This window comes from Chiroxiphia lanceolata, chromosome 3 (assembly GCF_009829145.1).
Source record: "Chiroxiphia lanceolata isolate bChiLan1 chromosome 3, bChiLan1.pri, whole genome shotgun sequence".
In the NCBI taxonomy this organism is placed as follows: Eukaryota; Metazoa; Chordata; class Aves; order Passeriformes; family Pipridae; genus Chiroxiphia; species Chiroxiphia lanceolata.
In genome coordinates, this window is record NC_045639.1 from 70,022,805 (window position 1) to 70,035,009 (window position 12,205).

Consider the following 12,205-nt stretch of genomic DNA (forward strand, 5'->3'; position numbering starts at 1 on the left):
TATCCAGAGCACTTAGGAGCTCTTTGAACAATGTACTTTTTTTCCCTCCCATGTTTGTTCTTAGTAGCTCATATGTCCTCCTTTTATGGTTTACAAGTTTTTGTCATTTGCATTGGACGTATCTCATTTGAATACTTTCACCTTAGTGTCTGGATCCTTTCTGATCTCACTGTTGATTTGACAGCAGTATAAGATATCCCTCCCTTCTAAAAAATTTAAAATACAGAGGTCAAAGGCTCAGCAGCTCTCCTGACCCTCCTTAGTGGCTGTCCCAGATGAAATCTGAGACGTGCAAGCATTTTTGGGTGTTTCTTATTCATGTTTTCAGGAATGTGCAGCTTTCTTCCTATTGTGGTTGCAAGCAAATAGCAAGGTGGACAAACAGCAAAACAGTAAGGAGGCAGGTTGGCACTTTGGACCAGAAATGGAGTGAAACAAATAGATTCCCATGAAGGGGTGTAGTCTTAAAGATTGCTCTGTCTAGTGCAAGTGGGAACCAAGTTCTCCGCCAAATTTAACTGGAGCTACCCAGTTATACCAGGGCTGCAGATTCTCATCCTGCAAGAGATGTTCTTTAAAGTGTGGTGAACATTTTTTGAAGGTGGGACTCTGATCCCTTTCTTCAATTACTTACATTTTGAAAGCCCCCATGGGCATTAACAAGCAATTAATAAATAATAGAAGGTCTTGCAGCCAAAATGCTGTTTACTGTGTGTAACTGTTTTACAGTAGCCTAAGCCCTCTGTCCCTTGCTGCGCGCACACACACTCACAGGTCTTGCTCCTCAGGGTTTTTGGATCAATTGCTGCTTAACTATTTGCCTTCTATTGCAAACCTCCTGCGCTGAGTGCCCCCTTGTCCCATTATAATGCAGTTGTCCCATTGCTGCTGGCTTTCGCCTTTTGCAATACTGGGATAATGTGGCTTTATATAAGCATAGAGCTGGATCCCACTGTCCTTGCTTGGTGCTGGGGCAACATAAACAGGCTGCAAATGTTTGTTCCCCTCTAATGAAGAGACTTGAGGGTCTAGCGTACACCATTTATTCTTTTGAGTAAATATCCGTTCCCACAGGCGTCCAGCAGCGTCTGGCAGAGAAGATCAAAAGAATAGAAATGAAAAGGACTTTTCCCCTTTCTGGGGGGAGCAGGCAGCGGGACATCTCCTGCAAGATTAGATGGCTGAATACACCCTTTGCAAAGCAACTCGTGCGCTCGGCCAGGGCTGCGCGCAGAGCGGCTGCGCTCCCAGCCTGGCCGCTGGTGGAATAAGTGCAGTATCTAAAAAGTCCGTTTGCAGCGTGGGCTTGGCAAGCAGAGCTTTTGCTGCTGATTAGGCTGTTAAATAACTTAAGGTCAGGGTTTCTGCAGCTCCCTTGTGGTATTTTTACCACTTTGGCAATCTAGCCGTTGGATTCAAGGATCTGGCGAGGGGATGTTTTCATCTTTTAGTGTACAACAGGAGAGCTGTGCAAACTGAAAAAGGTAACACAGTGCAAATGGGAGCTGGGGCACAGTGTTCTGAGCAGAGATGCACACTTGTGAGCTGCTGCCACTCTGAGCAGGTGAGGAGGTCACTGTTTGGGGGCTTATGTCCTCATGGTGACTCTTCACCCTGTTTCCTCTGAGAAGGCATCACTTTGAGTCTTCAGCTAGTGGTGAGGTTCCTGTTGCCTACTCTGGAGACTGGTCTCAGTTTAAAGTAATGGGAGACCAAGATCTTTGATGCTCAATTTTTTTTAGAGAGGAAGGTCTTCTCCCTTGGCATTGTCTATGTGCAGTGTTGGCCTGCTCCATGCAGAGAGCTTGTAGATCCTATTCTCTAGGTCAGTGTAGAGGAACCTTGGTCTTGGTGGGCAGCAAGCTAGACAAGATGTCTGACTTTAAGATCATTATAGTGTAGAGCTAGCTAAACCCATCAAACTTGTCAGAAAATCAACTCAGGCTCGGGGACCTGGATTATTTTATGACCAGAATATGATTAACGAGTGAGCTGCTGTCTCTGGCTGGTCCAGTGCCCAGCGTGAATTAAGATGGGAAGATGCCAATAACTAGTCCCGTGGCAAAGGAAGATATTTGTGGTAACAGAAGTGACCTGACCAAGTGCAGCTAGGCAGAAAGGATGTCAGGCCATGCTGATCTCATGAATCAGATGGTGGTTGTTTGTCCAGAGATTATTTTGTTCCTTGGTAAAGTGTAATTGAAAAAAGCCTTCTGCCAGCTATTCTTCTCTGCCTGTCCATTGGAGTAAGAGACATCACTTAACTGGTCCAGTTAACTGGACTGGAGTGGGTGTATGTTATCTTTTTTTCTGTAATGGGTCCTCAGAGAGAAATTGCTTTTGGATGGAGAGAGTACGTGGGAAATGTTTTGGCATTGGAGACCAAGGGAAGAAGTGGGGAGTGAAAGTGCCAGGTTGCCCTTAGGCAGTCAGGTTGACCTGGGCTCTGCGTCTGTGGGAGGAAGTCTCTTGGGGTGCCTGCATGGATCCTTGCTGGGAGCAGTCCCTTATGGGAGAGCATGGGCAAAGTGCTCACAGTGTTCCTGAGGATGCAGCTGAGATTGATGCCTCCTGCATGTGCTGGGTGGGCTTTCTGGATGGATGCATTTGTCTGGGGCCATTACTGCATCTGGCAAGTTGTTGCTATACTGACAGTTGGCTATGAGAGAGTTAAATAAGTTTTTTTAATATGATTTTGAAACATTTTCTCTAGTTCAAGTGGTAAACCTAAAATTACTTTGTATCCTGCTCCTGCTGTGTAATGCTTTCATGGAAGCACATTACAAGAACTGGGAGGAAAGGTTTCTTTGTCACTTGCAAGGCTATGGAGGATCAGAGGTGAGAGCAGAGGAACAAAGCTCACCTGCACTCACTGCTGGTTTTCTGTTTCAGTGATGTGTATACCAACTGGACAGTTGCTTTTTACTGTAAAAAAAGACCAAAGACCATGTAAACACCCAACTGCACAAATCAGCTTTGTGACTTTGATGCCTTAAGCAGATACTTGAAGATGTGCCCGATCTGTCACGTTGAGAGTGAACAATCTCAAATGACACATTTGCACCAGAGTCAGTGTGAAACTGGCTATACTGACCACTGCAGAGAGAAGTGTCAATGTGAGCAGGAAGGAAGGGAAGTAATTAGAAGAAGTGCTGCTGTTTGGAGCTGTATATCACTGATCAGTAGTGATTGACTTTTCTCCCTGTTTCAGTATCCATGTTGCTCAGACCATGCCCACAGCAGTCCTGGTCCCTCCAGCAGATGAGAGAGAGAGAGACGGGATGTTTCCCCCTCCCACTGATTGCAGGGAGCATGGGGAGAGACAGTCACAAGCTGCTGGGAGCATAATTTGCTATTAGGCTACGTGGCATCCTGTCTGCCATCAATTACAGTCTCAGCTCAGAATAAAAGGGAATGGAAGGGACTTTACATCCAGGCCATCTCCTGCCAGTGAGGAGGGGCTGTGAATGCATTTTGAGATGAAAAGAAAGTGGGGGAAGTATCATGCTGAAAATTTGCAGATGGGAAAAGAATAAGAGGGAAGACACATTTGAAAAAAACATGCTCAAGAACCTGTTGTTGCCTGCAAAGACATGTGCTATCAAAATGTGAATTAAATAGCTTTTTCTAGAGTTTTATCTGCTGAAAATAGAGAATTGTACTTAGGTGGAGAGGGAAAAATCTGATGCATAAGCCAGCAGAGTTTATCAAAATGGTAACTGGGTATCAGGGAACCAGAGCAGAGGGTTAATTCTCCCAGCCTCAAATTGAGGGGGCAGCCCTGCGGTTCAGGAGGCCAGGTTGTTCTGAGCTCTGTTCCTGTGCTTGAAAGCTGTAACCAGCTCTCTCTCCCTGCTCCCAGCTTGCACCACAGACTGCTCCCACAGAACTGGAGGGATCCCCCTTACGTGACCTGTACAGCATTTGTTGTTTTGCCTTTCCTGGCTTTCACTTCCACATGCTGAGCTCATGGTGGAAATAATACAGCTAAATTGCTTCCTCCAGCTACTCACTCTCAATTGACTCTTCTCCATGGGGAGCTTTAAATGGTGCCCATAGGGCAGCACAGAGCCTGAAATCCCCCTTAACCCTGGTATTTCAAAAGCGATCAAGGTGAACAGAGATCTGATCTCTGCTTTAGGAAATGATGCACAGTTGTAACAAGTCATTACCCTAAAAAGAAGAAATGAGCCTTCATACAGTATGTGTATGTGTTGACCTTCACTAACTAAAACACATTTTTTTCAGCTGTTTTATATGCTTGGTTGTGCACAAGCAAGGCCCTTTTTTTTTCTCCAAGTGTAAGTGGTACAATGCTGCAGTGCTTTTTCAAAGGAGCTAAATTGAGAAAACATTTAAAAATCCACATTTTTTACTTTTCTGTGATAGCCTAGTTAGTTCTTGGAGGATAAAAGTATTTGTGGAAGATAAGAGGAAGCAGCTTTTGTGAGTGCTTGAAACTGACTGTCATACTTTACCTTCAGGCACTGTAGATCTTTGCCCTCTGGGATTTACTCCCAGTAGCAGACTCCAACTGAGCTCCTGGATGAATTAGAGCTCTGAATTTATAGACATGTCCACTAATCCTTTCGCTGGCACTTTGAATCAAGGCCACTGGAAGGTGGTAATGTATTTCTTATCAGTAGTGTGCTGCTTATCAGTGATGGTAAATATCTTCTGAGCTGTCTAATCGTCACAAAACTTGCATTTGGTGTTAGCAGGACGCTTGTTATTTGCACAGATCCTCTGACACAGAGCTGTTCTGCCGTTTATTTTGCACTATCTGTGGCATAAAATGGAGACTCTGGGCTGAGAGGAACACCTTGCCTGGAAGGCAGTCATAAAAGTTGGTGGGTAGAGACAGGTACCCTCCTCCCTCCAGGTCTCTGAGCAGTGCACAGCACTAAAGGCAGCAAAGAGTCTCTGGTTTGTGTGTGCAGCACATCCCCACTAGCCTTGTGTTTCTTTCCTGGTCATTTCTTTCCTGATGTTTAAGCAGTTATTGTGGTAACTCACTTTCTCCTACTGAAACATCGGTTAGCAGCCACTTTTCAGATCAGTTTTGCAAATACAACACAGAGCATGAGAGTCCTGCTGAGCAGCCAGAGCAGCAGTTAGTGTCACAAAAGAAAAACAAACAAACCTGTATGATGACGGCAAACATTACCATGGAAAAAAGATGTCCTACTGTTGCCATAAAGTAAAATCATGGGAAAACAAAAGCAAATACATAGAAACATTTCTTCCCCTATCAACCACCCCCCCTCTCTACACCAAGAATATAAAGTTTGAATAATTTGTCTGCTTTCAAAGTACAGAAATCTCCCGAGATAAAAATCTTGTTATCTAAGTGCAGCAGTGTGTGGTCCTATGGCAATTGCACCCATGCAGAATGAACTGCCTGCAAAATTGCATTACAGGTAGAGATGTGAGTTGGTATTTAGAAAAATAAATAACCTATTTCAATGTATTAAAGGAAAACAAGTGAGCTCACCCATGAAGTAGGTCTCAGCTGAAATGTCATGAGCAGCATCATTTACGTTCAGCCTCCCCTTGAACCCAGGGGAGCCTTATGTTCAACTATTTCACTGACCCCGGGATGGACAGACTGACAGGCTCTTTGTTGTAGAGTCAAGTTAGGAAATACCAGAGCTGAGGTTGTCTGTGCAACCTTCCTCTCTGCTCCCCATGCGGACATGCCACAATATGGGCTTTAATTCCATAATCCCTCAGTCTTTTCCACTGGCTCCCTGCCTCCCACAGCGTGGAGGAGGCACAATGCCGCCTTAATGAGCAGACAAGCAGTGGCTTGGCTTATTATTATTCGGGCTGTGACCATGGACCTCATTCAAGTCCCACTCTCTGAAGTCCTGCTCTGAAAATGCAGTGTGTTATTTTCAGCTGCTTTACAGCTTGTTCTACTGAAGTCTTGCAGCCCTTCATTGGCACAACCCCTGCACTCTGTAGAGGGTGTTCCATGGTTAATACCCTTGTTTTACAGATGGAGAACAGAATGGGCACATGTCCAGCACCTACAGACTCTTGCCATCCCATGCCCATCTGTAATGCTGGAGCACAGCGCCTGAGTAGGGCTGACATGGCTGTGAGCTCTGCACCTCAGCAGATCACCTGTTGTGTCTCCAGTCAGCCATCCGGAGAACAAGGGAAGGTAGATACCCCTTGCCACAGCCCTATGGTTTCTGGCCATGGCCCATGCAATGCAGAGCTCTGGTGGTACAGGAGACGTGCTCACAGTACAACCCCTGCCCTGCGCCCCGGGCAGAGGGATCTGGGAGCCAGGGCCCCAGCCAGCATGGATGGGGCATGGCATGACACCAGCAAGGCATCCTGGGATGGTGCAGTTTAGGAAAACAGTTGCCTTGGCGATGCTTTTACATTACCCGCCCAAATTTCCGGCCTGTACCTGCACAGGTGCCTTTTTCAACACTGCCACGACAGTTAAAGGGGTGAGAGAATCTGGGGGTTTTGTTTGGTTTTTGTTGTTGTTGTTGTTGTTTGGTTTGGGTTTTGTTGGCTTTTTTTTTTTTTTTCAGTATTCTTGATTCTAAATTAACTCAGTTTTTCACTTCAAACATATCTTGAGTGTGAGCAGATGGGCAGAAGCAGCAGCTCAGGTGGAACTGGCACAGGCAAACCCTGTACTCTCACAGTGTGGGAGTTTCCCCTGTGTGGCTCTGGGAAACACAGACCCTTGAGCTCTGCAGCTTGTGATCACTACTGCACTGCAGTCATTGTTTTCTAGCAGGTGTGAAAAGGTGATGAAATGCTCATTTTTCATTTAAGTTTACAGCTCCCCTGCACCCGCTAATCTCCAGGTGAAGTAAACCCACAGTTGTGTAGGGCTGTGAGAAGTTGGATTGCTGCACATCTCACCACAAGATTAAATAACGGTCTAAAACTAGAGCAGGGAACTTTTCTATTAGATCTGTTATTCCCTTTAAACACCTTCACAGCTTCTTTCCTGCTATGTGTTTTTCTTTTGGAGAAGCTGCCCTTAAACCCTGTAGACTCTGCATAATTATCTTTTGTTTTGGTCCTCCTCACTCAACATCTGTAGTGATGCCTGCTGACCTGAGCTGCTCTCGTATTCATTTCACTTTGGCCTTCTCCTGCACTTGTGTGGAGCATGTGGCATCTGTCTCATGAGGACCCCACTCGACTGTGGTGCAAATAATCCCTGTTAGTGTTTTTAGATCTGTCATGGAATTTTGTGACGGAGAAATAAGGAACAGTCGTGCCTCCTTACTGTCTGCGCTTAGTTAAGTAGGTTTCTTTCTTTCATAGATGTGAAGGAACAGTGACATGCTTTGTTTGTAGGAGGAGCTGCATCAGCACCTTGGGATACATAGTTTTTCAGACCAGGAGTTGGAGGCAGGAGGAGAAGGGCTGTGAACAGGCAAGCGTGAAATATCGTGTACTGCCCCTGTTAGTACTCTGAGATTTTTTAATTTTTTTTTTACTACAAAATTATTTATACATAAGAACAACTATGTATATTAAAGAATGGTCAAGCCTGGCCTCAGTTGTTTCTAACTATAATTGCAAAGTTTCTCATTTTCACATAGTAATGGTGCTTTTGTTGCAGATTGATGTCCTCAAGGCAGATGTGGAGAGTGCTGAGTGGAAAATTTTGGAAAACCTGATCCTGGAAGATGTTGTTGAGCAGATAGGACAGCTGGTCTTTGAGGTGCACATCCACTGGCCTGGATTTGAAGTTAGCGGCAATGACAGCACGGTGGTGCGGTACTGGTACAGTCTCCTCCGAGAACTGGAGCTGAAGGACTTCAGGCTTTTCTATACCTACAAAGACTTATCAAAACCACAGATGTTCCTGAAAAAGAAAGCCTTCAACGCCAGTAGCTGTTACACACTGAGCTGGGTAAATACAAGATGGAAATAGCAGAAAGGAATTTATGATGTGTGACTGTGAGGCATCTGGCCCCAGAGCATTACTGAAGAGGACTTTGGCATCACTGGTTTAGGTTGCTAAATTTGTACATGGTGACTGCTAACAAAATGGCCTGGCTTTTTTATTTATATGTTGTCAAAAGACCTGGCACTAGGAGAAGATACATGGTGCAGATCTGTGTAGCAACATATTTGCCAGTGGGTACACTGTCTCAGAGGACAGAGGTTTCTGTAAAGGTTTGCCTGGGCAAGCTAACAGCAAGGCTTTTCCAGGCTGCCCCATGCTTGACCATGCCAGCAAGGCGGGGCTGCCCTGGGAAGCTGTGCTGGCTCAGCTGTGCCAGCCCTTGGGCAGGAGAGTGCTTCTGAGGAGGTGCCTTTTCTAAGAAACGGTCAAGTGTTACTTCTCTGTAAAGCAATTGTCTTTGGTTTGCACTTTCTTTACTTTGGCTTTGTTTCCTATGGAACAAATTTTAGTCAAGAACAGTATGTTCTTGAACCCACTTGCAAATTTCAGCTGAATTGGGCAGAGGCAGAATTCACCACCAAACTAAATTTCTACCTATTTCGTTGAGCAGCTTCTTGGTGCTCTGACTTTGGCTCTTTAAGCTAGTCTGGCTGCATGAAGCGAGTTCAACGCTTCTGACACAGGAGACGGTGGGACAGAGACACTCAGCTGCCGGAAAAGCTGCTGCCAGTGCTCTCCCTCCTCACCCTCCGTAGTCTTCAGCCACAGAAGAAAGGGCTTCCCTAGTTCATCTGCTCAAAAACCAGCTTGATTTAAATTAGTCATGCAATGGCTGCAGCGAATGGCTTTTCATCTAGCAAGATACTTATGTAAAAGAGATGAAAGTGAAACCTGGTCTTTTTGTTTGTTTCTTTTGAACCATTTGCTGATGCCTTCTCCAGTGCTGTGCCTGAACACCTGCACCTCCTCAGCACCTCGCTGGCCCAGCTGCCTGTCCCTGGCACAAAGAGGCCAGACCCTGGATCTGCACCGATGCTGGCAGAGGTGGTGGCTCAGGCAGGTGCCCTGGTCTGCTGCTGTGCTGGGGCTCTGCAGGCTGGGATGTGGATTGTCTGCAGTGCACCCCCAAGGAGCCAGCCTTTGGCATTTCCTGGGGAGCTAAGGAATGGGGGGAGCTAAAAAATATATAGCAGATTGGGGGTTTTCTTATTTTTAAAAGAATTTTGACATTAAACTTTGCATTAAAATACAATATATTGCATGTCTTTAATATGTGGCCTTTGTAACTGCGTTTGGTTTCTGACTTCTGCAGGGCTTGGTGTCCCTCCCCTTGGTGTGCCTCAGCCCAGTGTTTTGTTTTTAACAAGTCTCTCCCTCTGTCCCCATGTAGTTCCTTCTCTTAGTCCTGGCATTTTCTTCTTTCATACCCTCCTTTCCTTTTTCACCTCTCTGCTGCCTCACCACCCTCATCCCCTCCTTCCCAGAGCAGGAACCTGTGCTGGACCCAAGAAGTCCATAGGATCTCAGCAAGCAGCCAGAGGTAGGAGCTCTTCCTTCCAGGCAGACAAGTCAGCTTTCTTTCTGAGGCCCCGCTTTGCCTCACCAGTGGGTTGAGCCATTCCCCTCACCTTCCCCAGGCTTTATTCCAAGCCAGGCATCTGCTTTCCTCCTCTCCCACCTCTCTGAGGGCGCCTGCTGTCCCAGGGTGGGCAGGGACCACTCTTGCCAGCAGAAACTGCTTCAACCCTTCAGGCAGCTTTCCTCCCACCGGCCTTGCTTGGGGGCTGTGGGGAGCTCTGGCCCCAGCACCTGCCTCCCACCTCGACCTGAGGAGTCATTGTAGGGCTTGAATCTGCTGCAGCAAATCCAACTTTGAGCATCTATGTTGACCACAGAAGCCACAAACCTTGGATTGCTTTGGAAGATGCAGAAAACACCCCTCCCTGCTTCAATTGGTGAAGGACTAGCATGGGAGGGGCTAGTGGAAATGGAGGGGGTTTTAATCTCTTCAGTGAAAGCTGGCTCTGTACCCTCATGTATTTTGGTTTGTATCAGTCTTCCTAATCACATTTGAAACTTTAACTTTTTAAACAAACTCTTTCTTTTATAACCAATGCATGCTGGTTTTCAATCTAATGCCTTTCAGTCACACTGGCTGTGCTTTATGTCTTATGACATAAAGCTGAAGGACTTCAGGCTTTTCTATACCTACAAAGACTTATCAAAACCACAGATGTTCCTGAAAAAGAAAGCCTTCAACGCCAGTAGCTGTTACACACTGAGCTGGGTAAATACAAGATGGAAATGATTTATTGCCCCCCCTTTTCATTTTACTTTTAAAAAGAAATCAATCTACTTTTTAGTTACAGTAGGATTTGCTGAAGTGGAGTTTAATCCTAAGGGGGGGACTTAACATGGGCTTCTGCACATCAAATGCCTCATTTAGGGAAGAAGATGGATGGTGCTGCTGGATCAGGACTACTGATAGGTGATGATCCTGGCTATGCCTATGCTAGGAAATTTAGCATTCACAGGAGTGGCCACCTGGTTAACTGACAAGATCCTTGGCACAATTTTGGCTCAGGCCATCTAGGATTCTCCCAGATGATTCCTAGGCATGGCCATGAGTTAGCCCAAGCCAAGGACAGCCTGGATGCAGCCACCTTGTTTGAGAAGCTGAAAGTGTTTAGTAAATGGACATGGCCAGGCCATCTTTTCCAGTTTGTCTCAAGGCTGAGGAATACCTGGTGCCATTTTGCTTTCTGGTATAATTTAACAAGAGCAGGTGGCAGATTCTTCAGCTGTGAGGGGGTAATCCTGGTTATATGTACAAACTGGGGGGATGAGACGCTGGAGAGCAGCCCTGCAGAAAGAGTTCTGGGGTCCTGGTCAATGGCAAGATGAATATGAGGCAGCAGTTTACCCTGTCAGTCAAAAGGGCCAACCATATCCTAGAGTGCATCAGGCACAGCATCACCAGCTGGTTGAGGGAGATGCTCTACTCTGCACTGCTGACCTCAAGTAGTGTGTGCAATTTTGGATGCCTCAATGTAAGGACATCAAAATATTAGAGTGTGTCCAGAGGAGCATGACCAAGATGGTGCAAGGTCTCGAGGACAGACTTAAAAGGAGTGGCTGAGATCACTTGGCTTGGTCAGAGTGGAAAAGAGAAGGCTGAGGTGTGACCTCCTAAAGTGATGTCCTAAAGGGAGACAGTGGAGGGGGAGATGCTGCTCTCCTCTCTCCAGTGACAGGACATGAAGAAATGGAAAGAAACTGTGTCAAGGGAAGTTCAGACGGGACACTGGAAAAGGTTCTTCACTCAGAAGGTGGTCAGTCACTGCAACAGCCTTTCCAGGGAAGTGGTCACTCACCAGCCTATCAGAGTTCAGGGGTGTCTGGCTGACTCTATTAATAGTCGTGTGGTTGGTTTTAGATAGGCCTGTGAGGAGCAGTGAGTTTGTCTCAATGATCCTTATTGAATCTTTTCCAACTGGAGATATTCTATGATTCTATAAAAGTAGCTCCTGTTTTCTGCTTCTGGACATCCTGCCTGGACTGGGGAGCAGGGGCTTTGCAGTCACCCAGAGCAGGACGCTGTGGGGGCCCACCATGTCCTCAGCTCTGCATCAAAATCAAGATGACCTGTTGCAGATGCATTGAATTCCCCACGTCCAAGAGGTGGGCAAAGGACTTTCCTCAGGGCCAAGCTGCCTACTGCCATCCCTGAGCCAGCTAATACACAACCCAAGAGATCCATGACCTTAGAAAATGAGTAGGAAATGTCTTCTGTGACAGCCATACGTTAAGTACTGAGGTTGTTTAATGATGCAGGGCCATGAGGAGATTCATCAAAAATGCGAGAGGCTGCCAGGGTTTCCTAAACTAATATCTAGCTTATTGGAATGATCACATTGGTGCACTGCAGAATGGCTCAACTCCCATTTTTCAAATAATGGGGTGGCAAAAGTCCAGCTGCAAGTCCTGATTTATTAATAAAACATAAAAATATGGGCTCTAGCACTGTACAGGTTTTTTCTCCTAACTAGTCTTAGAATATGTAGCTTAGTAGCTTATTATCATTTGTTTAAGAAACCAATAGATAGAGGGCAAAAAACAAATCACATGACTTCTCCCAGATGTTAAAATTCCAAAGCAATGCATATCTTCCATAGTTCTATTTCCCTGAAGTAAAAATGGCAATATGGAAATTACAAAAGTGGAGTAGAGGTCCATCCTGGTTTTTCTTTGGTTAGTAAGAGAGTTCAGTAAACTCTCAACTAATCTCTTGCTTGGGATTGCCAGGTA

The 12,205-nt window shown here is 45.9% G+C and overlaps 1 protein-coding gene across 2 annotated transcripts in view; it reads left to right on the forward strand.

Annotated features, from left to right (window-relative positions):
• Nucleotides 1-9,154, forward strand: part of METTL24 (methyltransferase like 24) — a 48,408-nt gene extending 39,254 nt beyond the window's left edge. For both annotated transcript variants that reach the window (XM_032683817.1, XM_032683818.1), the window contains exon 5: nt 7,607-9,154. In XM_032683817.1, coding sequence (XP_032539708.1) covers nt 7,607-7,921 — 315 coding nt within the window. In that variant the 3' untranslated portion in view covers nt 7,922-9,154. The remainder of the gene's footprint in view (nt 1-7,606) is intronic.
• Nucleotides 9,155-12,205: the final 3,051 nt, after the last annotated feature.